A 27,185-nucleotide genomic window follows, 5' to 3' on the forward strand; every position below is an offset into this window, starting at 1 on the left:
CACCATGATGCATGCATTGGCAGGGCCCATGCTTTCAGAGAAATCTGTGTCCATGTCCTGATCACTCACGTGACCGCGCTGACGTCGCCTCCTCGCCCGATATCGCTTTGCCAGGTTCTGGTGCTGCATATACTGCTGGATAATGCGTGTGGTGTTTAATGTGCTCCTAATTGCCAAAGTGAGCTGAGCGGCCTCCATGCTTGCCTTGGTATGGCGTCCGCACAGAAAAAAGGCGTGTAACGATTGTCTGCCGTAGCTCTGACGGAGGGAGGGGTGACTGATGACATGGCTTACAGGGTTGGCTTCAGGGAGCTAAAATCAACAAAGGGGGTGCCTGTACATCAAGGAGTATTTCAGGCAGGACTTCACGGAGGGTTCCAATAAGAAATGGTGCACCTACATTCTTGTTCTTATTGGAACAAGGAGGTTAGTCTGGCCTCTGATTGATACATGGCTAGATTTACCTCACTGCACCTTCCCTGTGAGTGACTGCAGTGTGACCCAGAGGAATGAGTCCCCTAGACGGGGGGAGGAGGCAAATGACTACAAAACAAATCTGGTCTATTTCTTGTTTTGATCCACTCCATCTATCTTTTACATCTTTGTCTGGCAGCAGATGGTGCAGAAGGACTGCATGCCATCCTCATCTCTTGCCTTCCTGGCAGAAGATGGTACAATACGACTGCTAGCAATCCTCATCTCTTGCCTGCCTGGCACAAGATGCTAGCAATCCGTATCGCCTGCCTGCTCACCATAAGACGGTTCAATAGGACTGACTGCAGGACTAAAGAGAATGACCTGGTCAAGTCACTCCAAATTTAGTCCCTGCGCCCATGTCTGCCCAGGCGCTCCTGGCCGACATGGCCAGGAGCACCTCGGACACGACGATGACGGCTATCAGTCGTATTGCACCATCTGCTGCCAGAAGACAATGGGTTGCTGCTACTGTGTAGCAATGCCGTACCGTGTCTGCCAGCACCCAGGAGACACATGGTGACGGTTACCTTAGCGGGCTCCATGCTTGCCATGGTATGGCGTCTGCACAGGTAACTCAGGAAAAAAGACGCGAAATGATTGTCTGCCCTTGCTTTCACGGAGGGAGGGAGGGAATGGGGGCCTGACAATATGTACCCAGAACCACCCGCGACAATGTTTTAGCCCCATCAGGCATTGGGATCTCAACCCAGAATTCCAATGGGCAGCGGAGACTGCGGGAACTGTGGGATAGCTACCCACAGTGCAACGCTCCAGAAGTCTACTCTAGCCTCGGTACTGTGGAAGCACTCCGCCGAGTTAGTGCACTTAATGCACTTAGAGCATTTTCTGTGGGGACACACACACTCGAATATATAAAATCGATTTCTAAAAAACCGACTTCTGTAAATTCGACCTTATTCCGTAGTGTAGACATACCCCAAGATAGCTTTTGTCATTTAGTAGACTAGGACTGAAACCTAAGCGATCTGCACTTAATCCTAGTATTTACTCTCACTAGCTGGACAACAAACATGAAGTTTGATAGCGTCCATACTTGCCGTAATCAATCAGTGAATTATTCAAGAATTTCAGTTGGTAAGTCCAGGTAAATTATCCTGTATTTAGAGGTAATGGCCACATTGTGATCTCAGCCCACCAAAAACTCAGAATAATTGACTTCACAATGCAGTAACTTGAGAATTACAAGAAACTAAGAAATCACAATGTCCTTTTGAGTCACAACATTCATAAAAACAGAACTCTGAACCAAAGATAGTATTTGTATTACTGTAATATCTAGGAGCCCTACTCATACACCACATTGCTCTTGGTGCTGCACACACCAAAAACAAAGCGTTTTTTTTGTGCTGCCATCACAAAATATAAAGTGTTTCCATGTAGAATAGCTTGAGGATAAGGGGTATGGAAAAGCTACTGAAGTAAGGATCCAAGCTGAGAACCTGTACTAGATGGTCTGGCTGGCTGTAAGACAACTGGGAGGGAAACCAACTTACAAACCCAGCATCAAGCCCCTGCACATACTGCATTCCTGGCTTCCTCATCCTAGGTCATTCTTCCTCCAAGCCTTAGGAATCCCTTCATCCTAGCCTAGTCTATGCTTCCCCATCTATCCAGACTCCTCTTATCCTCCTGCATCTCCTATACTGAAGCACAGGAAGCCCTGGACTAACAGATCTAATATGTTCAGATAGGCGATTCCTCAAATTAATTTCTCCTTTGTCAGAGCTGCAAGCTCTGCTACAAAGGGAAGAAACAGTTACTTATTGTAACTGTCTCTCAAAATTCCACTGGTGTGGTGCATGCCCAGCACACTGGAGCCAGAAAATGTTGCCTAATAATATCCATGGGGTGGGGGCTGTGCTTGCACCTCATGGTCCTAGCCCTTCCCCAGCTATATGAGGCAGCACTTCCAGGACCACCCTCAGTTTCTTCGCACCCAATGCTTAGGGACTAGACTTCAAAATAGAGGGGATGGAGGGTGAATCGTGGAATACATGTCTGCATCACATCTCAAAGTAGCACAGTTACAGGAAGTAACCATATGTTCTTTGAGTAGATGCAGCCATGTATTCCACTTAGGTGACTCACAAGCAGAGTCTATTTGAACAAGGATTGCCTTCCCTAAGTTTGCATCTGCTCTTGATGCAGTGGTAATGGCATAATAGTTCAGAAACTTACGTATCACTGACCACATGCAGCCCCACAAATGTCCAATATTGACAATGTCACTCAAAAACGCCATTGACTTAGCTTGCGCTCTCGTAGAATGGCTTCACGCCCATTTAGGGGGCATAGCTGAAGCTGCTTTGGATATAGTCTTGATGCAACAAGTTATCCACTTAGAGATCATCTGTGCGGAGACTACCTGTTCCTTTATATAATCTGTATACGACACCACAGATGAAGTAAAGCTCAAAAGGGTTTAGTCCTGCCAAGGTAGAAGGACAGACGTCATCTGATATCTAACATATGAAGGCACTTCTCCTCCAGGTATGAATGTGGCTTAGGAAAAGACACAAGTCTGGTACAAACGAAACAGAGACCACTTTAGACACAAATTTCGGGTGCATCCACAAAGTCACCATCCTTGGAGAACTGTGTGTAAGGAAGTTCCTCTGTCAAAGCCTGCAACTCTCACACTCTGCTTGCGTGTGTTATTGTCATGAGGAATGTAGTTTTTGACATAAGAGGAAAGGGATAGGATGCAAGAGGCTTGAACAGAGGTCTCATCAGAGCTGCCAAGATTGAGTTAAGGTCTCACAAGGGAACATTTTTCCACACCAGCAGATGGAGATAAATTCCTTTTAAGAATCTCACTGCCGTAGCACTAGAAAAATACTGATCTTCTATGAATGGGAATATGAAAGGCTGAGATAGCCACTAGATACGCCCTCAATGAACTAAGCATAAGGCCCAATGACTGAATAAGCAGCAAACACTCCAAGCTGTTCTGGATACAAGTCACAGTTGGCTGAACTCCACAGGCCAAAAGCACTTCCATTTTGCTGAACAGGCCATTCCGGTGGAAGGTTTTCTACTACTGAATACAACCTGCTGAATAGCTGCTGAACAATGCTCTTCCTCCTCTTTAAAATACAGAGCAGCCACACCACAAAATGCAAGGAGCTGAGCACAGGATGCAACATGCAATCATGATTCCATCCTGAGCAAGTCAGGATGGATAGGAAGGTGTACGGGAGGCTGAATTGACAGCACAAGGAGGTTGGGAAACCAACACTGCCTCACCATGCATGGGCAAGGAGAATGAGTTTGGCCTGACACAGTTTCAACTGAAGCATAATCTGTGAATTTACCAGAATTGGAGGAAAAGCATGGAAGAGAGTCAACTGCCAGCTCAGGTGGAAGGTGTTCACCAGCGAGGCCAGACTGAGGCCCTCAGAGCATAACAGATATTACTTGTTGTCCTTTGTAGTGAATAGGTCTATCATTTGCCAACTTGCAAAACTAAGAACGGCCATAATTGATCAGACCAACGGTCCAATATCCCGTCTTCCAACAATGGCTAATGTTAGATGCTTCTGAGGCCATGAACTCAACAGGGCAATTATCCCTATTCTCAAATCCCAGGTTCTGGCAGCGAGAGGCCTAGGGACACCCAAAGCATAGAGTAACATCCCAGACTGTCCTGAGTAATAGCCATTAATGGACCTATTCTTTGCGAACTTATCTAATACTTTTTTGAATCCAGTTATAGTTTTAGCCTTCACAACAACCCCAGTCATCAAGTGCCAAAGATTGACTGTGCATCGTGTGAAGTAGTACTTCCTTTTCCTTATTTTAAACCTGCTGTGTACTAATTCCATTACACCCTCTAGTTCATGTGTTATGTGAAAGGGTAAGCACTTTCCTATTTACTTTCTTCACATCAATCATGATTTTATAGACTTCTATCATACCCCACCTTAGTTGTCTCTTTTCCAAGCTGACTAGTTGTGACTTTCTATACCTTGGGGGAGTGTACTGTAACCCCATAGTCCTCATTTCATATAACTGTGATCTTACCTTACAAGGAATGCTTTATATGTATCAGGGGAAAGGTTATGATCTGCTGAAAGTCATTTCTCCATCCATATACGTGCATCATTAATGAATATGAAGTTATGAGAATTTTGTTGTATGGTAGTCAATAAAACATACTGTAAGTTGAGGAATCAGGCAGATATTAGCTCCCCAAATGCAACAGCAGAGAAAGTAACCAATGCCCAGGTGAGGTGTCAAAGAATCCATCAGCAGCCACTGTCCAGCAAGAGAGCTACAATGCAATGAATGACACACTTGCATGAGGCCACACCAGGAGATTTGCTCAACATTGCTTGGAGAGACTCAGCAATGCCCCCCAGACATGCCTGGACTTGTGCTCCCCAAGCACATGAGGGTATAAAACAGAGAGTGAACACATACTGGGCTCTTCTCCTGCCCACACCTTCGCTAAGACACTGAGAAGAAGACAAGACTCCAACAGAGAAGACTGGCCCAGGTTTAAGGAACAAACCTGTATATTAATAACTGCAGTACCCAGTGGGGTGAGAAACCTGCTTAATCTAGATGTTGCCCAGTCTAATAGGGTTGAGAGTTTAGACTGCGTACTTTTCTGAACCTTTTCTAATGCCAATATATCTTTGTTGAGATGAGGGGACCACATCTGTATGCAGTATTCAAGGTATGGGCATACCATGGATTTATATAAGGGTATTAAGATATTCTCCATCTTTTTCTCTATCACTTTTTTAATGATTCCTCACATCCATACATCCTTTGTATGAAATATGGGGCAAATCCGCTCAGGTTTGCCAAGGCTGGTGTATGTCCACTTTCCATTGTTGAAGTGGTGAACCAATTAATAAATTTGCACTGCCCATCTTGAGCAGTGCAAGACCGTATATTTCTGGGGGTTGCTTCTGGTCACAAACAAGGCATTGTGAAAGACAGCCCAGGCTGGGGAGAGTTCAAGGAGCACAGTCCCAGGCTGCATTCCGGGGGGATCCCATCACACTAGTCCCAATCTTCCTAATCTCTCCTCAAATGGAAACTGTTCCATACCCTTAATCATTTGTTGCCCTTCCCTGTACCTTGTCCATTTCTAATGTATCTTTTTTGAGATAGAGTGACCAGAACTCCATATAGCATCCCAGGTGTGGGAGTACCATGGATTTAATATAGTGGCATTATAATATTTAAAGTCTTATCTCTCCCTTTTCTAAACGGTTATTAACATTCTCTTTGCCTTTTTGACTGATGATGCAGATTGAGCAGATGTTTTCAGAGAACTATCCATGATCTCTTTTTGAGGGATAGCAGCTAATTTAGACCCCAACATTTTGTACGTATAATTGGGATTATGTTTTCCATGTGCATTACTTTGCAATTACCAATATTGAATTTCATCTACCATTTTGTTGCTCAGACACCAAGTTTGGTGAGATTCCTTTGTAACTCCTTGTAGTCAGCTTTCGACTTAAGAATCTTGAGTAATTTTGTATCTGTAAATGTGCCACCTGACTATTTGCCCCTTTTTCCAGATCATTTATGAACATGTTGAACAGCATTAGTCCCAGTATAAATTCCTATTTCTCTCTCGCCATTCTGAAAACTGACCATTTATTCCTAACTTTTGTTTCCTGTCTTTTAACCAGTTATTGATCTATGAGAGGACCTTCCCTCTGATTCCATCACTGATGACTCTGCTTAAGAGCCTTTGGTGAGGGACCTTGTCAAAGGCTTTGTCAAAGTTCAAGTACACTATATCCTCTGGACCACCCCTGTCCACATGTGTTGACCCCCTCCAAGAATTCTAATAGATTGGTGAGGCATGATTTCCCTTTACAAGAGCCAAATTGACTCTTTCTCAAGATATTTTTATCTATGTGTCTGATAATTTTGTTCTTTACAATTTTCCTGGTACTGAAGTTTGGCTTACCAGTCTTAATTGCCAAGATTGAATCTGGAGCATTTTTTAAAAAAATCTATGGCACATAAGCTTTCCTCCAGTCACCTGGTACAGAAACTGATTTAAGTCATCGGTAAAACTATTAGTTCAGCAATTACTTATCTGAGTTCCTTCAGAACCCTTGGGTGAATATCATCCAGTCCCAGTGACTTATTACGGTTTATTTTATCTGTCTGTTCCAAAACCTCCTCTATTGAATGGCTTGGTGTAGAAATCTCCCTCAAGTCCTTTGCAGTGAATACCGATGCAAAGAATTAATTATCTTCTCCACAATGACATTATCTACCTTGAGCACTCCTTTAGCACCTCGATCATCCAGTGGTGTCACCAATTGTTTGGCAGGCTTTTGGCTTCTGAGGTACTGAAATTTTTTGTTGTTAGTTTTTGAGTCTCTGGCTAGTTACTCTTCAAATTCTTTTTCGGCCCACCAATTAGACTTTTACATTTGACTTGCCAGAGTTTATGTTCCTTTTAATTTTCCTTGGGATCGGACTTCCAATTTTTAAAGGATGCCTTTATGCCTCCGATTCTCTCTCACTGCTGTTTAGCCCTGGTGGTATTTTTCAGTCTTCTATTCTTTTAGTTTGTTGTATACACCTAATTTGAGCTTCTATTATGCTGTTTATTAAAAGTTTCCCTGCAGTTTTTAGGCATTTCACTCTTGTGACTGTTCCTTTTAATTTCTATTTAACTAGCTTCCTTATTTTTGTGTAGTTCCCCTTTCTCAATTTAACGTTACTGTGGTGGTTTCTTTTAGGTATTTTCCCACCCCAACAAGGATGTAAAACTTAATTATATTGTGGTTACTATTATGAGCCGTTGAGCTACATTCACTTCTTGGACCACATCTTGTGCTCCTCTTGGAACTAAATCAAGAACTACCTCTCCCCTTGAGTTCCAGGACTACCTACTCCAAGAAGCGGTCATTAATGTTGCCAAGAAATTTTATCGCTGCATCCCTTCCTGAGGCTGTCCATAATGGAATAGAAATCCCTCATTATTATTGAGTTTTCTATTTTGATAGCCTCTCTAATCTCCCTGAGCATTTCACAATCACCATCACCACCACCACCGTGGTCAAGTAGTATACTCCTACAGACTTCGACTCCCTCAGGGAACGGATGGCCAGGATCCCCTGGGGGACTAACTTGAAGGGGAAAGGAGTCCAGGAGAGCTGGCTGTATTTCAAGGAATCCCTGTTGAGGTTACAGGGACAAACCATCCCGATGAGTCGAAAGAATAGTAAATATGGCAGGCGACCAGCTTGGCTTAATGGTGAAATCCTAGCAGATCTTAAACATAAAAAAGAAGCTTACAAGAAGTGGAAGGTTGGACATATGACCAGGGAAGAGTATAAAAATATTGCTCGGGCATGTAGGAATGATATCAGGAGGGCCAAATCGCACCTGGAGCTGCAGCTAGCCAGAGATGTTAAGAGTAACAAGAAGGGTTTATTCAGGTATGTTGGCAACAAGAAGAAAGCCAAGGAAAGTGTGGGCCCCATACTGAATGAGGGAGGCAACCTAGTGACAGAGGATGTGGAAAAAGCTAATGTACTCAATGCTTTTTTTGCCTCTGTTTTCAATAACAAGGTCAGCTCCCAGACTGCTGCGCTGGGCATCACAACATGGGGAAGAGATGGCCAGCCCTCTGTGGAGATAGAGGTGGTTAGGGACTATTTAGAAAAGCTGGATGTGCACAAGTCCATGGGGCCGGACGAGTTGCATCCGAGAGTGCTGAAGGAATTGGCGGCTGTGATTGCAGAGCCATTGGCCATTATCTTTGAAAACTCGTGGCGAACCGGGGAAGTCCCGGATGACTGGAAAAAGGCTAATGTACTGCCAATCTTTAAAAAAGGGAAGAAGGAGGATCCTGGGAACTACAGGCCAGTCAGTCTCACTTCAGTCCCTGGAAAAATCATGGAGCAGATCCTCAAAGAATCAATCCTGAAGCACTTGCATGAGAGGAAAGTGATCAGGAACAGCCAGCATGGATTTACCAAGGGAAGGTCATGCCTGACTAATCTAATCGCCTTCTATGATGAGATTACTGGTTCTGTGGATGAAGGGAAAGCAGTGGATGTATGGTTTCTTGACTTTAGCAAAGCTTTTGACACGGTCTCCCACAGTATTCTTGTCAGCAAGTTAAGGAAGTATGGGCTGGATGAATGCACTACAAGGTGGGTAGAAAGCTGGCTAGATTGTCGGGCTCAACGGGTAGTGATCAATGGCTCCATATCTAGTTGGCAGCCAGTATCAAGTGGAGTACCCCAAGGGTCGGTCCTGGGGCCGGTTTTATTCAATATCTTCATAAATGATCTGGAGGATGGTGTGGATTGCACTCTCAGCAAATTTGCGGATAATACTAAACTGGGAGGAGTGGTAGATACGCTGGAGGGGAGGGATAGGATACAGGAAGACCTAGACAAATTGGAGGATTGGGCCAAAAGAAATCTGATGAGGTTCAATAAGGATAAGTGCAGGGTCCTGCACTTGGGACGGAAGAACCCAATGCACAGCTACAGACGAGGGACCGAATGGCTAGGCAGCAGTTCTGCGGAAAAGGACCTAGGGGTGACAGTGGACGAGAAGCTGGATATGAGTCAGCAGTGTGCCCTTGTTGCCAAGAAGGCCAATGGCATTTTGGGATGTATAAGTAGGGGCATAGCGAGCAGATCAAGGGACGTGATCATTCCCCTCTATTCGACATTGGTGAGGCCTCATCTGGAGTACTGTGTCCAGTTTTGGGCCCCACACTACAAGAAGGATGTGGATAAATTGGAGAGAGTCCAGCGAAGGGCAACAAAAATGATTAGGGGACTGGAACACATGGGTTATGAGGAGAGGCTGAGGGAGCTGGGATTGTTTAGCCTGCAGAAGAGAAGAATGAGGGGGGATTTGATAGCTGCTTTCAACTACCTGAAAGGGGTTCCAAAGAGGATGGCTCTAGACTGTTCTCAATGGTAGCAGATGACAGAATGAGGATTAATGGTCTCAAGTTGCAGTGGGGGAGGTTTAGATTGGATATTAGGAAAAACTTTTTCACTAAGAGGGTGGTGAAACACTGGAATGCGTTACCTAGGGAGGTGGTAGAATCTCCTTCCTTAGAGGTTTTTAAGGTCAGGCTTGACAAAGCCCTGGCTGGGATGATTTAACTGGGAATTGGTCCTGCTTTGAGCAGGGGGTTGGACTAGATGACCTTCTGGGGTCCCTTCCAACCCTGATATTCTATGGTTCTATGATTCTACTGCTATACTCTTATTCAAGCACGGAATTTCTATCCACAGAGATCCTATGGTACCGTTTGATTCATTTAAAATTTAACTATATTTGACTATGCTTTTCCCCTTCCTCCCCTCCCCCCAGATAGGTCACGCTGGTGGGGGAATGGTATTATTTTGTCATTCCTATATATTTTGTACCCTGGTATTACAGGGTACATCTACTCAGCAAAGAAAAACTTGTGGCTGGCCTGTGCCAGCCGACTTGGGCTTAGGCTACAGCAGGGCTGTTCCACTGCTGAGTAGACTTTCAGGCTGGGTTGGAGCCTGAGCTTTGGAACCCGCAGATGCATCAGAGCAAATGAAGCTAACAGGGCAATTATTGTGTGATCCATCTCCCGTCACCAAGTCAGAGGTCTAGGGACCCCCAAAATCATTGAGTTGCATCCCTGACTACCATGAGTAATAGCAATTAATGGCTAAAGTATTTCAAAACTGACCTGTTGCTTAAGTTATATTATTAGAGAGAAGCAGACACTGATGTTGGAAATCAGATGCAAATGTATGTACTTTGGTCACATTAGGCTCAGAGATGAAGATAACCTTGGAAAAATTATTGTGGAAGGAAAGGTGGAGAATATCACGCTAGGGGATGACCACCAAGGAGATGAAAGGATGATGTATGGCAGATCACTGGAAGGTCCGTTGCTCAATGCTCAAAGTTAGCAACTGATTCCAAAAATTCTGTTGTGTCATCAGTGATACTCAGACATGAACAAATGGATTTACTTTCTTATTCATGCTTTAAGTACTGATCTTACTTTAATCTATAGCTGATTGCATTAACAACTGCTCTGTAATAAAGCAAGCCTAATTTATGTTCACACCTGGATATGAATGTGTTTTGGATCACAGGAGAAGGCGCTCAAAGTCATGGCAGCTCCAGTTACATACATGTGATGCCATGAAGGTAAGCATAACCTTTTCTGAAAAGGGAATAACCTGAATAAAAATTCAGATGCAATCAAACATTCTATTTAGACTTTGGAATAATACACTCGAAGGTTAAAAAAAATATTTTCACCTTCTTAACATGAATACATGTTGCTCCTGTTTAATTTATACTGGCACACCACGGATTCAAGCTTCTATGTGCTAGCGTTGCTTAACATTCTCAAAACTATGCTAACTTTCTATTATACTCCCTCGAAACCTTATCATATTTCAGCATCTTGTTTGTGCTCAGTTGACAAATTAAGAGCCTCCAGTAGGTAATAATTATCCATTACTCGTGGTAGTAGCAAACTGTTAGATTTTTTTATGCTTTCAACTTCAACTGAGAGCTCTTAAAATACAACAGTTAATTGAATCTGCTCACCAAAATGAGCCATCACAAAGAACCTGTTCCTCTCAATGCCTCTTTAGAACAAAGTGCTTAGTCATTTAAAGCATTAAATCTGATTCTTTCATGCACATTTTCCTTTACTGGGGTCGATTGGATTGATCTGGAAAATCTGAAATCCTCCCACATAGATTCTCCTGGAGCCGATTTAGGTATCAAAGCAGTAGTGTATTAACAATTAAGACCCTTTGCTACTTATTTGTTCCAAAGGTGCTCTGCCACTTGCTAGCTTTCTGAAAGAATAGTCAGTCCTAAGGAAAGGAATTAGATTGCCTATTTCAACTTACATGCTCAGAAGCGTTAAAAATCCTCAGTCATCTAACACTCACAGAAACTATACATAGACAGTCATACAGTAGCTCCAAGAAAATATGAGTTAAATTGGAACTGAGAAAGCTATGAAACAAAGCAAACCATGGTCTTTTGCTGCAAGTTATATGTGAATACAATTACCTCTGATGTACATAAGCTATACACACTTACTTTTTTAAAAGCAGGTTTCCATGTTACTGAGGAAGAAGCATGATTGTAGTAATTTTGCCATAAATGTCACTGTTATCATAGGCCCTAACACATTAATGTTTATACATGAAACCTTAAGACCCTGAAGAAAATGTAGTGTTATTTGTATATAAAAGGTCTTTTTGTATTAGTAAGCCCTCCAGTCTTTTTCAGAGATCACTTAATCCTTTCACAACATTCACATAAGCAGTAAAACTTCTGGTATTGCTCTAACTGTGCTATTTGAAGATTGTTTAAAACAGTTATTTATCAAGGATAGCAATCTCAAATTTGTTCTACTTTTGTTAAGTCCTTTGTGGTTCTCTGTAGACCTGAATTAGGCAACTCTTGAACATGCCATACACTCAGGCAAGTTTTACTGATTATTCAGTCAATTGACAGATTATGTAGCTCAAATTAAATATCTGTCCTTTGTATGAAGTGCATAGGGTATGTCTTGGTGTTTCACAATAGTAGCTAGCTCCGCAGCCAAAGTGTCAAGTCTCAAAGTAAGGTGGAAGAACTATTCATTGACATCTCACATTTCAAAACTGTTGATACACATGAAAATATAAGAAAAAAACTGAGCAAATTGCTTACCATCATTTTTTCAAAGAGATCCATAACTTCTTTTTCTGATAAATTCATACAACGATCATCAAACAATGGTTGGGCAACTGGAAATTCACTTATAGAGGCTTGAGAATCAGGGTGCTGAATGAGAGGTTTCTCTTTTTTTACAGCTGATTTTCTAAAACTGGTTAATCTGTCACGCTGAAAACATAAAAGATATTTTAAAATAATTCCTATATATATATATATGCACAATATGAGAAAGCAGCATAAATCTTTATTGATCAAATTGCATGCTCATGATGCAACGAACATACCAAGTGTTATTTTAAGTAGCAAGGCCAAAAATCAGAGACTGTACTATTTATAAATTGGTAAAACTCCTCGTTCTCACAGAATTTCCCCCCCCCCCATTCAGAATTAAGTTTAATCCACAGTAGTGGCACTGAAGTATAGCCTACATCACCACATTTAATTCCCATTCTCATATTCAGCTACACACCAGTACATTAGGGTCTCAAAAATCTTGCAAGATAGTTGGAACGGGGAGAAGGGCATGCTGCACATCAACTGGTAACAGTCCTGTTAGCCAATTTCTGATGAACATGGATAAATTTGAGGACAATTGCCCAATCCTCTTTTACCTGAAGACTGGTGGTGGGTTTTTGGAGGATAGCTGAAATGGCAAAATTTTGGGGATAATCACGGCTTCACCAGGTGTACACAATATTGCCACATAAAGAAATTTTCCAGAGGAATACAAAGTATCTTAAAGTTTTGTCACCAACTTTTCTGTTGTTGAGTACAGTCTCTTGTAATTAGCACGTAGTGTCACAAATCAGTCAATCGTTTTACTGCATAGAAACAGCCATTCACAGTTTAATACACTTGCCGAACATTAGTAAAAGCATACCATGTGATCTGCAATGAAGGTTCTTAACTAAAACTGAATGGGTTGTATTCCTTTTCCCCCCTTTAGAAGTGCATGCATACTCAGTTAGTTTATTATTACAAGAGGAGAAAGAATCATTCCACCAGTTAGAGTGATCTTGTGATCCTTCATTCTAAGGCTGTTTGTTACCATATTAATTAATACACAATTCTATCCGGATAGCTGTTAGTCAGAAAACCTGTTATCTTATACCACCAACTGAAGAATGAAATACTTGTTATGTCTGCTTTAACATCAATGCAAACAAACCATTTAACAAATCTCATTATTGAGGTATATTTTATGGAATCGAACAGCCTTAAGAAGACGGATTCAGTAAAACAGTCCATTTGCAACCAGGGATGGCAGGTTTGCAGAAATTTTGGTGGTGCCCAGAACCCGCCCCTGCCCAAACTCCACCTCCTAAGCTCCAGCCCCCCACCTGCCCAAGCTCTGGGAGGGTGTTTGGGTGGGGGAGGACGTCTGAGGTGCAAGCCCTGGCCTGGGGCAGGGGATTGGAGTGCAGGAGGGGTGCAGGCTCTGGGAGGGAGTTTGGGGGAGTGCAGGGGTGGGTCTGGGGATGAGGGTTTGGCATGTAGGAGGGGGATCAGGGTTGGGGCAGAGGGTCAGGGTGTGGGGGGTGAGGGCTCTAGCTGGGGCTGGAGATGAGGGGATTGGGGTGTTGGAGAGGCAGGGCTAGGGCAGAGGGTTGGGGTGGGGCAGGGCTGGGGATGAGTTTGGGGTGCAGGCAAGCTGGGACTGGGGCCAGAGAGGAGGACTCCCCCCAGCCCTTTCCCCGCCAGCAACAACGAGCTCTGAGGGAGAGCACCCCCTCCCCTCCCCCAACAGCACACTCACCCCCAGCACTGTCACTGCATGTGCTCCTAGGGTCACACTCAGGTCCAGGAATCTCCCTCGCCTCCCCTGTGGTGGATGCCGGGGCGGGGGCTACATGCACCTTCTCCCCTCCTGTTGCCCCTCACTGTAGCCTCACTGGGGGTGGTGGATGGGGCAGGAGCAGTGAGTGCAGGAGCAGCGTGGGGCAGGAGCAGTGAGTGCAGGCGGGGGGTGGAGGGCAGCTGTACTGGTGGAGGGTCCTGCTGGAAAACAAAAGGGTGTGAGGGGGAAGGGGAAGGGCAGCCTACCCTGACACTGGTGGTTGGGGGGGGCACTAGCACCCTGCGGCAGCAGTTGATGCAGGGAGGCAGCATGAAGCTACAGGGGAGAAGCAGGGATGCTCTGCTCCAGGGCCCAGGGAGGTGCGCGGGGACAACAAGGAGGCCGGGGGACACTCAAGGGAGGCGCAGGGGCGCAGCAGGTGGGGTCGGTGGGAGACCCAGCCCCAAACATTGGTGTAGCCAGGCACCCGGGCCCTGAATATTGCCGGAGCCCGGGGCACCACGAGAGAATGTAACTCGCTGCCTGTTTGCAACAGGCTTAAGCAGCTTATTTAAGGTTACAGGTGTATTTTTTGTAGAATTTTTTTCATAAAAGTGATTAACTTAAACTGTTTTACATATTGTTAAGTAATAAATCAATAGGTTAAAAGTTTGGTTGTCTACAATTAACACTTACAACTTATTCAAGACTCAAATTTGGTTTTCAATTCCACTTGACTTTTCATGAAATGGGGAAGGGGGAGCAAGGAATAAGTTAGTACTGTAAGACTTACTTTACCAAAACTGAAAACAGGTAACCCTATATAAGCTGCATCCCTTTTGCTTAATGTATTTTTGACCTAAATCAAGCATTTGGGGATAGTGACAATCATTCAAAATACTGGATTTAAGAATAGCTGCGACAGATTGGTATTTTTACCTATAAATTAATTTACAGTTTTTTACCACCCCCAATTACTGCAAATATTTGTAGAACCCAACAAGTGAAACATTTAATATCCTTTAAATACAGGCTACATTGTCCACAACCTTTTGAGTAAGACAGCATGCACTGTAGACAAAAGTTGCCATGAAGACCTTACCACATCATCTGCCAAAGTTTTTATTTGAATGTTCTATTAAAAACCAAAGAAAAAAGAAAAAGCAAGTTACCTTTGTGTGAAACAAAGAAAAAATTAAGCTCTTGTACATTAATGTGGAAACAGTAACTAAAATCCTCCTTTAGCTGATTTAATAGAAACAAATTGAGATTTATTAATGGGTTTAAGCTAGCAAGACAGATAATTATAACCCCTTACAGCATTACTTTCCCTCCACCCAGAAAGATGAGTTGTAGGATGTTAAGTTATTAATTTCGACATACCATTCAGCATCAAACTTAAACACTTTTCATCAAACTCACTCTGGGATTCTAGTAACCAGTGCAAGAACTGTTATATCTAAGTCCGAGTTTACTTAGTTTTACAACTTGAAAATTTGATGATTTAAGATTTGTGTGGAGGAAGTTATTTCCAGCAGGAGCACCCTTCTCTCAATTTTGCCAGAAGACTCAATCTGGACAGATCTAGCAGTGTCAATGTTTCATTTCTTTAAAAGCTTTATTTTGTTCTCACCTGGCTCACATTAAAAAGTAATGTATATTTCAGGTAACTGTCACCACATACTACTTAAGAACCATTGAGTTAGTAATGGCTTTGGTAGTTTGAGCAGGAACCATTCCAGAGTTCTAGAGAAAAATGTCACTGATTTACATGAGCTATCCAAAACCATGAATTGATAGTTATTTGCCAGCATGGCAGAGAATTAGCTATAGTGTGGTCCCTCCATTAAAGATCCCATATCTCAGTGATGGAGTATCTAAACGGAGCCCTTCCCATTTATTCTAATTGCTTTCCCCATCCAGACAATCAAAGCCATATAATTTTATAGGGACTATGTTTTACTCACCCAGCTAGCTTTCTTTCATGTACCAGTCTCCCGCAGATACTCAGTAGTGTAGCTTTAGCTAGCTCAGATATGGCTAAGTAAAAAGTTGTGCATCAGCAGCATACTATAGCCACTGCAACCCACATAGTTATGTTGCACTGTTAACAGCCTCTCCTACATTAGGAACAAGAGCCTTGACAAGATGGAGCCCTGAAAAACTGATAATTTCCTCAGGGAGGAGAAATTGCACAACGCTTTTAGAGAATATTCACCAGGGTAGGGGAGCAACCCAAAACCTATCCAATCATCCACTTGCTATGGTTTGCAACTCAGTCACTACTCCTTCACTGTCTACGGTATCCAAAGGCTGCAGACATTGCTTTATTGTGAATATTTCATCTTTCTTTATTGCCAGATCATCCACTTACGCTGCCCTACATTCTATACCCAAGTCAATCATCAAATTGACAAGCACTAATGAACTCTGAAACCACCAAATATTGTGCCATCAGTAATGGATACTGTGTAAAATAAAGCATTAGGTTCTGGAAACTAAGGGGAGCTTCAAAGACAGCAGCACTTGTGATAGCTCAACCAGTGTAGTTAATGCTTCTACCACCCACAAAGTAGCCCTTTTGTTACCAGTGCTACCACTTGCTATTGTACTCCTTAACCTCCCAGCAAGGCTTACCGGTTTGACAGACAAGCTCCCCTACACTCTCCAGTTTTGCATATACTGTACTTTCAAAGTAGCAGCCAATGTTTTACTCAAGTATTTGGAGACTGCCCCGTTACTGGCTCATACAGCTCACCTTGAGTTACAGTGGATGTTGCTTAATTGCAACCCTAATATTAACAAACTTCATGTTAATAGCAACTTTTGCCAGGAACCAAACCATCCAACTGTCTTTAACATTAATGGTATTTGGATACTGGCAACAGGCCTGCCGCTTATTCATTTTGGGGGCTGGGGGTGTAGGGGAAAAGGAGACCGGACCACAGGCAGATTTGCAGCCAGGAAAGGAAGCACCAAGACAGGTCTTTCTGAGTTACAGGCATGTTTTGCAGGGCTGCAACCGGTGCTCAGCACATCCCAATGCTTCCTTACCTGGCAGCTGCACCACAATCTTGCCTACACCCACGGACCTGCTGCCCACACAGGAGGTAACAGGCTGAGGTGCCCATAACCCCACAAAATGGGGGAACCCCTGCTGGAGTCCCCAGTGCTTCAGGCTAGGGGGCCTGGCTTTCATTCTGCCAGTTCTCAAGTATGACCTACAGATTTAAATTGTACAATGCTTCTGAAAAAGCTCTGGAAAAACTCTCAAAACCTAAAATTATTTACTTGTTTTTAATCATAGAATTTAATTCTTATGTGGCTTTTCTCAAAGACTTTAGAAAACTTAATTTTATTAACTAATGACAGTAAAAACAGTTTAAAATGGGAATTCATTTTATTCATGAAGTTTATAATGGTTTAACACTAAAGTGAGTTGCTTAGAGCAACTATAAGTAACTTTTCAATTCTCCCTCCTCTTGGCCCTGCAACTCAGAATGTACAAAGCTCACACTTAGATATTTAAATAATACCTCAGCAAAAGTAGTGAATACCACACTACACATTTAGTATTTTGAAAATTCAAATTACAGGCCCAAAATTTCCATTAACTCATACCTCAATGGGGATATTTTTACTTGGCAATTATTATTTTTGAAATATTTCAGAACAGCAAAGCTACAATCTAAAGGTTTTAATTTTAACTGATTTCGACAGGTGTTCCCACTAGGAAATGATTGTTCTGCACTTCTAAAAGAGGCCAGTTCCATTCAGGTATCTAGATGTGGACTTAATTTTAGCCATTAAGATTTGTCAACTTTGGCCTTAGGAAGGTTAACTACTTATGTGACAGTAATGGTTATGTCCTCAGTAGCTGAAGTCATAAAATATTGATCAATCTGCCTCCATGCATGTTTGTAGTCCAGAATACGTGCATGGTTAAACCAAAGTTATCAAATCGAAGTGTAATTCATAGTCTACGGCAGCTGGTAAGCCCGTTAGTAACCAGTTATTTATTCTTACTATTTGATATCTGTTTTAACACGAAAAGGCTCGATCATTTACCCTTTAGGTCCATTTCTACTGGGCCTGAAATGCGTGACTAACCATAATCTGAAGAGTCATGAGGTCACTCAATTTGTGCATGATTGATACACAGAACCTGCCTAGGTACGTGTCATTAACTGGTGTTTCCACACAGATACATTCCACCCTTTTTCAAAGACTTCTTTTTTAAAAAGTTAAATTTAAGCAAAATTGCTTCATTAACCCACTTTCATTCCAGCACCTGTGAGATCAACCCTGAACAACCCTAAACAGAAACTTGAAATATACAGTAACTCCTCGCTTAATGTTGTAGTTATGTTCCTGAAAAATGCGACTTTAAGCAAAATGATGTTAAGCGAATCCAATTTCCCTATAAGAATTAATGTAAATGGAGGGCGGGGTTAGGTTCCAGGGAAAAAAATTTCACCAGACAAAAGACTATATATATACACACACAGTATAAGTTTTAAACAATTTAATACTGTATACAGCAATGATGATTGTGAAGCTTGGTTGAGGTGATGAAGTTAGACGGTGGAAGAGGATGGGATATTTCCCAGGGAATGCCTTACTGCTAAATGATGAACTAGCAATCAGCTGAGCCCCCAAGGGTTAACACATAGTTGTTAATATAGCCTCACACTGTACAAGACAACACAAATGGACAGAGGGGAAACAGCATGGCAGACAGAGACACACCCTATGTGTGGGAGAGAGGGAGGGGAGGGGAGAGGGAGAGAGACTCTAAGTACACTGCCTTTTTAGATCAGGAAGCTGAGACAGCAGCTCCTTCCTTCAAGCTCCCTCCGTCCTAAGCCCTGTCACATCACGTCCCACCCCCACCCCACTCCCCGCTCTATGGAGACAGGGTAAGCGGATGGCAAGGGGGAGGGGGAGACCCCAATATTAGCCTCCCTCTTCCCCCCCACCACCAGCCCCACAAAACAAGCAGGAGGCTCCCAGGAGCAGTTCCAAAGCAGAGAGCAGGAGCAGCACATGGCAGTTGGGAGAGGGACAGGGAACTGCCTGAACTGATAGCCTCCTCGGCTGCTGCTGCACAGGGACCTAGGGAGCCTATGGGGGGGCTACCAGTCTACCCTGGTTCCAAGCCCCCACCAGCTATCTGCAAAGGGCTGCTCTTTCTGCAAGCAGTGGACAAAGCAGGTGGCTGCCAAACAACATTATAAGGAAGCATTGCACAACTTTAAATGAGCATGTTCCCTAATTGATCAGTAACATAACAAAACAATGTTAACCGGGACGACTTTAAGTGAGGAGTTAGTGTATTTTTATTTAACAATCCCAATTTTTAGCCAAGATTCACACATACTGTTTATTACCTTCTCCTTGAACACCAATTCTTAAACTCTGTTTAATGTTAAATACTGAATTATTGTCTCCTGTTTAGTCATTAAAGTCTGCAAATAAAGTTCAACAGCACTGGCTTTTCTTTGCCTCCATAGCAGCTAGCTTGTGGGCTTCAATTTATGTACCTGAAGTCTTTCACAATTTTCTAACCTTGTTTATCACCTTTCTAAACAATAGTGATTAAAAGCGTCCTCCTCCCATGTCAAGGCTGAATCCCCACTCTGGTCCTTCGAGCACAGAAGGTGGGGGCCCGCAAGGATTCTAAAAATTAATACTAGCCACTCCAAGCTTGTGTTAAAATCCCAAGGTTACAGCTTTTCTCTGACCTTGGACGGGTAGATGCTGCCACCACCCAAGGGCAAAAACCCCTTTGAGAACCCAGGAAAGCGCATTTGGGAATTTCTTCCTGTGGTGTACTCACTCTCTCTCACAAACACAAACATCCCCACCCACCCCGGGGAAGAGCTGGGAGGGAAAACCAAGGGAATCAGCTGTTGCCACCAGCTAATCAAACAACATGTCCACAAACCTCTTAGGACGCAAAAATTCAATCCTATCCTTAAAAAAGGTACATTTTATTAAGAATAAAAAAAGAAAGAAGATACATCTGGAAATTTAGGCTAATGCTAGATTTAAAAAAAAAAAATACAAAATTTAAGAATCAAGAATAACTTTGAGGTCCAGCTTAAAGGTTACAAGCAAAACAAAAGTATTTGGAGTTAGCACAGAGGAGTCCACATACCATAAAGAAATAAAAAGAAATAAACCTAAGCACATCTTCCTAGACATTTCCTGGTCTATTTACATATCTGTGTGTTTCAAATGAGTATAGAATCATAGAATATCAGAGTTGGAAGGGACCCCTGAAGGTCATCTAGTCCAACCCCCTGCTTAAAGCAGGACCAATTCCCAGTTAAATCATCCCAGCCAGGGCTTTGTCAAGCCTGACCTTAAAAACCTCTAAGGAAGGAGATTCTACCACCTCCCTAGGTAACGCATTCCAGTGTTTCACCACCCTCTTAGTGAAAAAGTTTTTCCTAATATCCAATCTAAACCTCCCCCACTGCAACTTGAGACCATTACTCCTCGTTCTGTCATCTGCTACCATTGAGAACAGTCTAGAGCCATCCTCTTTGGAACCCCCTTTCAGGTAGTTGAAAGCAACTATCAAATCCCCCCTCATTCTTTTCTTCTGCAGGCTAAACAATCCCAGCTCCCACAGCCTCTCCTCATAAGTCATGTGTTCTAGACCCCTAATCATTTTTGTTGCCCTTCGCTGGACTCTCTCCAATTTATCCACATCCTTCTTGTAGTGTGGGGCCCAAAATTGGACACAGTACTCCAGATGAGGCCTCACCAATGTCAAATAGAGGGGAATGATCACGTCCCTCGATCTGCTCGCTATGCCCCTACTTATACATCCCAAAATGCCATAAGCCTTCTTGGCAACAAGGGCACACTGCTGACTCATATCCAGCTTCTCGTCCACTGTCACCCCTAGGTCCTTTTCCGCAGAACTGCTGCCTAGCCATTTGGTTCCTCGTCTGTAGCGGTGCATTGGATTCTTCCGTCCTAAGTGCAGGACCCTGTACTTATCCTTATTGAACCTCATCAGATTTCTTTTGGCCCAATCCTCCAATTTGTCTAGGTCCTTCTGTATCCTATCCCTCCCCTCCAGCGTATCTACCACTCCTCCCAGTTTAGTATCATCCGCAAATTTGCTGAGAGTGCAATCCACACCATCCTCCAGATCATTTATGAAGATATTGAACAAAACCGGCCCCAGGACCGACCCTTGGGGCACTCCACTGGATACTGGCTGCCAACGAGACATGGAGTAGTTTCTAGGTATGATCAGATGATGTTTCACACCTGGCCCAAGCTCTTAAAGCATAGCTGCTCTGCCCCTCCTCTCCAGGAAAGCACCACAGACAGACAAAGGGGAAGTTGTGTTCCCTCCAATTTTAAGTTCTAGCCTTCCCATTGGGTCTTTTGGTCAGGTGCCCACTCCCTCCCTTTCACCCATGGACTTAACCATTTACAGGTAAAGCAAGGAGAAAACAGCTACTAACAGGGATTTTATAGCTAACTGGGTGTCCATAAAAGAGACCTACCCAGCCCCCTTCATTTATCACATCCCATAACACAGTTTCCCATTTTTCGCCTCCTGAAGAATTAGCTTACTTTGCCATAATTCCTCATTTTCTTCAGTCCAATTTTTTCTTCTCATCTAGGTCCCCTGGAGGTCTCACTGGGTTCTGAATTTTTATCTAAATTAATACACTTTCTTCTTTTCCATATCAATAAAGACCATAATGAGACCAAAAGAACTATGCAGCACCCCTTTACCAGTCATAAAAAGTACAAGTAACATTACTCTGCTGACTCTCTGTGCTAAGTTTCAATCTAATTAATTTTGAAATAGAATTTAGTGTAGCACTCTATCACATCAATAACGTATCTAAGATTTAATAGCTTATAACTGACATTAGTTCTGCCTTATTAAGCCCACAATTGTATCCTACTTTTTACTACACTTGGGAGAGGCGGGGCGGGGGGGGAATTATTTGTTTGTTTTCAAGTAATACTGGTTCTGCTCACGGTTAAGCTTGTATTTTACTGAGAGCCATTTTTCATAGAAGGCAAATGACCAGTACTGGGAACACCACCAAATTTCCTTGATATTTTGATGGCTATTATCAACTAAACAATATTTTGAAGGTGCCAGAAATCCCAGCATATAATGAAGTTTTTAACTGCTTTCTAGATCTTCAGAGTTTCTTTATTCAACTGAAGTATCTCCAAGATATTTAAGAAAGTGGACAGCATGTTTTTTCCCCTCATATTCAAGGGTTTTCTCTCAATTTCTTCTCTTCTCTATTTTCTTCATGCTTGTCTACATGCCACTCAAGAGAGTGGATCACTCAAAGAGCAGGCCAACCGATTTCAGCTAAAGGTCACCCTCTACCAACCTTGTGCCCTGCATCCTATTTGGTTATGCTTCATCACCTCCACATCTCTGGCTTCTTCGTTCATGTGTAATGATGTAAATATTTAGCAAGAAATTGCTTTTCATTTTTACTTCCATGAAAAACTCTCAAGTCTCAGACAATAACCAAAGAGCTCAAGTGTCACTCAGGAGGCTGTCCACTTAGTATTTTTCCCCTATACAGCCCCCCCGACCTTTGTTTTAATTGCATCAGTACCATATTCTCCAAATATTTAGGGTCATTACTTGGGAAAACAATAAAAGGATTTAACTAAAGGGGAAAAAGATACCAGTGAAATTTTGTATATTCTGTTGTAAGCAATTCTAGTGATAGAAGATTCAGTAAAGCATAATGCATCCAGAAAGCTTGATTTCTGAGTAATCTCCAACAATGGGCGGGGGGGATGGGCTGAGAGCATCCTTTAGCGGTATGGGCATACTTATTTTTGGTTTATTTCCTTTAAATGTGTCATAAATCAGTAATGATTAAGTTTTATTTTTTCCTTTGCCATCACACAGTAAAATGGACTGAACCTTTCCAAAAAATCAATGTTTTAACAAAAGCTATAAAGGCATTGTCCAAAACATGTGGCTATTCCCTTCTTACAACCAAGTTATCTGAACACATTTTTAATGGATCCAACAATGAAGATTAAATACTTGAAGCTTAACATTACAAACCACATTTTGTTAAAAATTATACATAAAAAGTTATCACAAGAGTAGTGTCATAACAAACTAGGATTATTGTTGTACTCTTTACCCAACTGTAGCATTTAAAGTAAGTAATAATTCCTTCATAATTAAGGCAAAAAACTGTATTTCTAGTATAAAAAGTTTCAATAATGGTTCCAAAAATTAAATTAAAAAATGAAGCCTCACACTAAACATTAGACAGTCTACAAAATAGACTAGGGATCCTAATGAATTTAAATCAATTATGTGTTAAAGAATTATGAATGAAAACTAATGAACCTTTTAAAAATTCCTATGTCTATGTGGCGTTTTGTATAGACAGATCACCCAACTTACTACTTGTAGTATAACTAGAGGCATATTCCATTTTAAAAGCTAAAAAGAGGTTCTCTCCACCCTCCTGTGTTTGACATACTGATTGGGGAGAGCATTTTAGTTTAACAGTTGTCTCCCAGAGCATATTCTCACAGCAGTGGTTACCAGCACAGTTCAGGGGCAACCACTGGTAATACCATTTTTTGCCTCATTAACCCAATAAGATTTCACACTGTTCCACTCAGGGTCTCTATCTTCAAAGGAGTTTTTCCAGCATCTCATAGAATGGAGCCCTAATCCTGATTGGGGGGGGGGGGGGGGGAGTGTTCAGTGATACCATAAAACAAATAAAGATTGGTGGGAAATGGCCATCTGGTTCTTTTAAAATGACCACTATACTATCTATCAACAGATACAAACAAATATTTTTTTTTTTCAATTTACTCGGTGAAAATAAGTTTCCATAGTACTGAATTTATATATGTCACAAACAGCATGCACGTCATTTTAAAAAGGATTGCTATCCACCAGCTCTGGCACATGTGAACCCATTACTTTGCTAGATTTAAGTTTGCTGATGGAAGCATATCAATGTGTTTTATATGTTTACTGCCAGAAATCCCAACAATCTGTACACAGCTTCAATCAACTGCACCAGACAGAAGTTTCCCTATCTGAAATAGCTTACAAGATTAACGGCACAAGGAGATACAGTATGAAGAGCATGAAAGAGAACCATGCAGAAGCTGATCAGTGCACAATGAGCTAAAGACAGCTTTGTGCTGCCAATCAGGAATATATATTTTTTCTAACTGATTTCTCATTTTCTTATAGTTTTGAATATTTGTTTTATTATAATAGATTTATGGGTTTATATTAAAGAATATTGGCTGTAATGCAAGGGACCTACAGGACACATCCTGTATGTTGAGCTAAGGCAAAATTAGCATACATATATGGCTGTGACCTTTAAAAATAGATAGATAAAGGATGCATGGAAGCAGGTTGGCAAAGGGAGCTTCCTAAGTTCTTATCTTTTAAACTCAACAGGTCCACCACAAGAAAAAAAAAACGGGTAGGACAAAAATAACTGATGTGACAATGATGTAATGCCATTAATATGTCATCAATACGTACAAATATGCCAGCCTATGAAGTACAACTAATAACATTTTGTGGGTGAGAAAATCAAGTTTGAACATAGGAGGAGGGCCTGAGTGTTCAAGCTCTAAAAGGGGTGACCCACCATGCCAAGGAAGCTTCTGAGTTTTAAATTCCAGTTGTGCTAAGCTTCTGAGTTCCAAAGCTTCTAAGTAAAACTGTAAGTTAGCTTCGATAGCTCTTAAGCTTCTTCTAAGCTCTGCACCTCCCACTCAAAAACTGAGGAACTAAAACCTGAATCTGAACTCTTTTGGCATGCCAGAGGCAAGGCTGGTTCTCTGTCTCTTACCACCAGGTTATCAAGAAAGGTGAGAGTATATCAATCAAAAGCTTTACACTATATAATAATATCACATGTATCTCTAAAACAATATTATTTCATTTGTAACTAATTATTTGAGCATTTAATTACTGTTTGACTACTATTCCATTTATCTCAAAAGTCTTTAAGGCTACATTTGTCTCAGTGTAAGTGTGCTGGTCATACCCCTGAGTCCTTGCAAACACTATGTAGCCTAATTCTGAAACAAAACGCTTTTCTTCTAATCAAATTAATTGGTAAGCCTATAACCCATATTACCCAAGTTAATATTATTAACTTCCTAAAACCAGGCAACATAAGTAAGATTGGCTTGGCAGGCCAATCAACTGACTGGACAAATATTTTCAAATATTCCAGCAAGAATGCCAGGATGTAGGCTGCAGCCTACCTTTTTGATTGCATCATAGTACCATCTGTTAGACGCCTACTTAAATGTCTTGATCATGCATTTTACTGTAAGTTAATGTCACCTATTGGGGAAAAGGTGAGCACCTTGATTGTTCTAAAAGACTCCAACCAAACATTTTATGTATGTTTATATTTCTTCCTTTGTGTACGAGGCCATCAATGTACATGGTGTTTAATAGGACTTGTAAACCAAGTTGAGATATGGATCCTTCCCCAAAGAGCTTACAAATCTAAACTGATTAGACAAACGTACAGAATAACTCCGAAGGGACTGGGGGGAAAGGAGGAGGGGAGAAGAAGGTTCACATTCATTAAACTTCCACCCCCAGAGAAAAGATGCACAGCCATTAAGCTGCTTGAAGAGTTGGCCTGCTGCCAACATAGTATAAATCCATTTAAAGTGACATTGTTAGTATGTTTTATTTTTTTTAATTTCTCTTGCTTTTGTAGTTGTTCAGTCTTCAGTAACTGTCACACTTCAATACTAGATTAACATGGTTAAAAAAAAAGTGGTTTTTTTTACGACTCAGCCCTTCATATTTGAATTAATATATCTCATTTAAGTAATTTCTTTTAAAATTAGACCTAAATACTGAAGGCTTGCCCTACAGAAGACCATAACATCTTACTCTGTTATCTTTCTAATAAATTAGTGCTTTAAAATGTCTGAACAATTATTCTGGGATTGGTCAAATGCTCAACCCTGAAGTTAGATGAGATTAAATGTATGTGTAGACGGTTTTCATGTGTTTTCTCAAATTGCATTTACCTGCTAAATAAAAATACTTAAAAGAGTGTTGGTGAAAAATCACTTTCTGAAGGGAGGCGAAGCAAGCAGCAAAAACATAGTCAGACCTGCATGGTCATATGCCACTGTAAGCATAGAATCATGTGCTTAAGTCCTAATGTAAACAGAAGAACAATGAAATTCCACCATAAGACAAGTATGGGAAAAGGCACAACTTCTTCGAGACAGGTACATGGACAGATGTGCAGTTAGCCCCATAACTAAGACATGACATTTGGCAACTGGATTGTTCAGTTATGTATGGGCTACATTTTCACCTGTATTTAAGTACTGGGAATTGATCCAAAGGCTATTTAGGGACCATTTTATAACAAGTTCTCAATCCATTTCCTGGACTGCAAAAGGAAATGGATTAAATTAGTCTTTCACCCCAGTTTTCATCACCATAGTTAAAGCAAACTTTCTTCCAATGCCAGTGCCAAACCAGTTATATGAACAGATGGCTTCCCCTCTCTCCAGTGTTGCCCATCTGGCACCTTTCACAAGCACTAAATTCACTTAAGGTAATCTAAGTAGGCATCTCAAATTGGTTTTCAGACTATCAGGATGCACTTCTAATTTACTGACATTTAACCAAAGAGACTTGGAAGACAGTTTTTAGATTAATGTTTTCTGATCAACCCATGTCTGCAGAGACTAACAAGTGTGTCACTGATTTCCTCAACTTACTTTGAAAAAGATAAATTTTCTACCAAAATGTAACCATGAAAGCATGCACTGATGGCAGCTGGTCGGTTTTCATCTTCAGTGTAAATCCAAGAAAAGTACTAAACTATTGTACATTCTGTAGATGTTACATCTGGAACCATTAATTTTTTGTATATTCTCATTTATCTACTTAACCTGGAAAACAAGTATAGAAGGAACAGTGATTTTATTACTCATGTACTTTGTGCACTTGCACTGCTGAATATTGCTGCAAAGTGAAATAGATTGTTGCTATAGTACCATATGCTATCTCAGGAAAGTCAACTATCATATGAAAGGAATGAGCAATAGAACACTGAAATATATTCAAATTGTCACATATACTTGTCTGAAGCATTCATAATTGTCATTTTCACAGCCAGTCAGACACCCAGTGCCTGCTGCAGCA

The 27,185-nt window shown here is 41.7% G+C and overlaps 1 protein-coding gene across 9 annotated transcripts in view; it reads right to left on the reverse strand.

Annotated features, from left to right (window-relative positions):
* DIAPH2 (diaphanous related formin 2) overlaps nt 1-27,185 on the reverse strand; it is an 811,118-nt gene that overhangs the window by 771,972 nt on the left and 11,961 nt on the right. For 7 of the 9 annotated variants that reach the window (XR_012160923.1, XM_073360856.1, XM_073360854.1 and 4 more), the window contains exons 2-3: nt 15,075-15,107; nt 12,190-12,363 (exon numbers count right to left, since the gene is read on the reverse strand). Coding sequence is in view for 8 of the 9 variants with exons in the window: in XM_073360856.1 (XP_073216957.1) it covers nt 12,190-12,363; nt 15,075-15,107 (207 nt within the window). In the remaining variant the exon portion in view is untranslated. Of the gene's footprint in view, nt 1-12,189; nt 12,364-13,951; nt 14,393-15,074; nt 15,108-27,185 lie in introns of those variants that run through there. The other 2 variants (XM_073360860.1, XM_073360855.1) reach the window with 2 other exon arrangements.

The sequence above is a fragment of the Lepidochelys kempii genome, chromosome 9 (genome assembly GCF_965140265.1).
Source record: "Lepidochelys kempii isolate rLepKem1 chromosome 9, rLepKem1.hap2, whole genome shotgun sequence".
NCBI classification, from domain to species: domain Eukaryota; kingdom Metazoa; phylum Chordata; order Testudines; family Cheloniidae; genus Lepidochelys; species Lepidochelys kempii.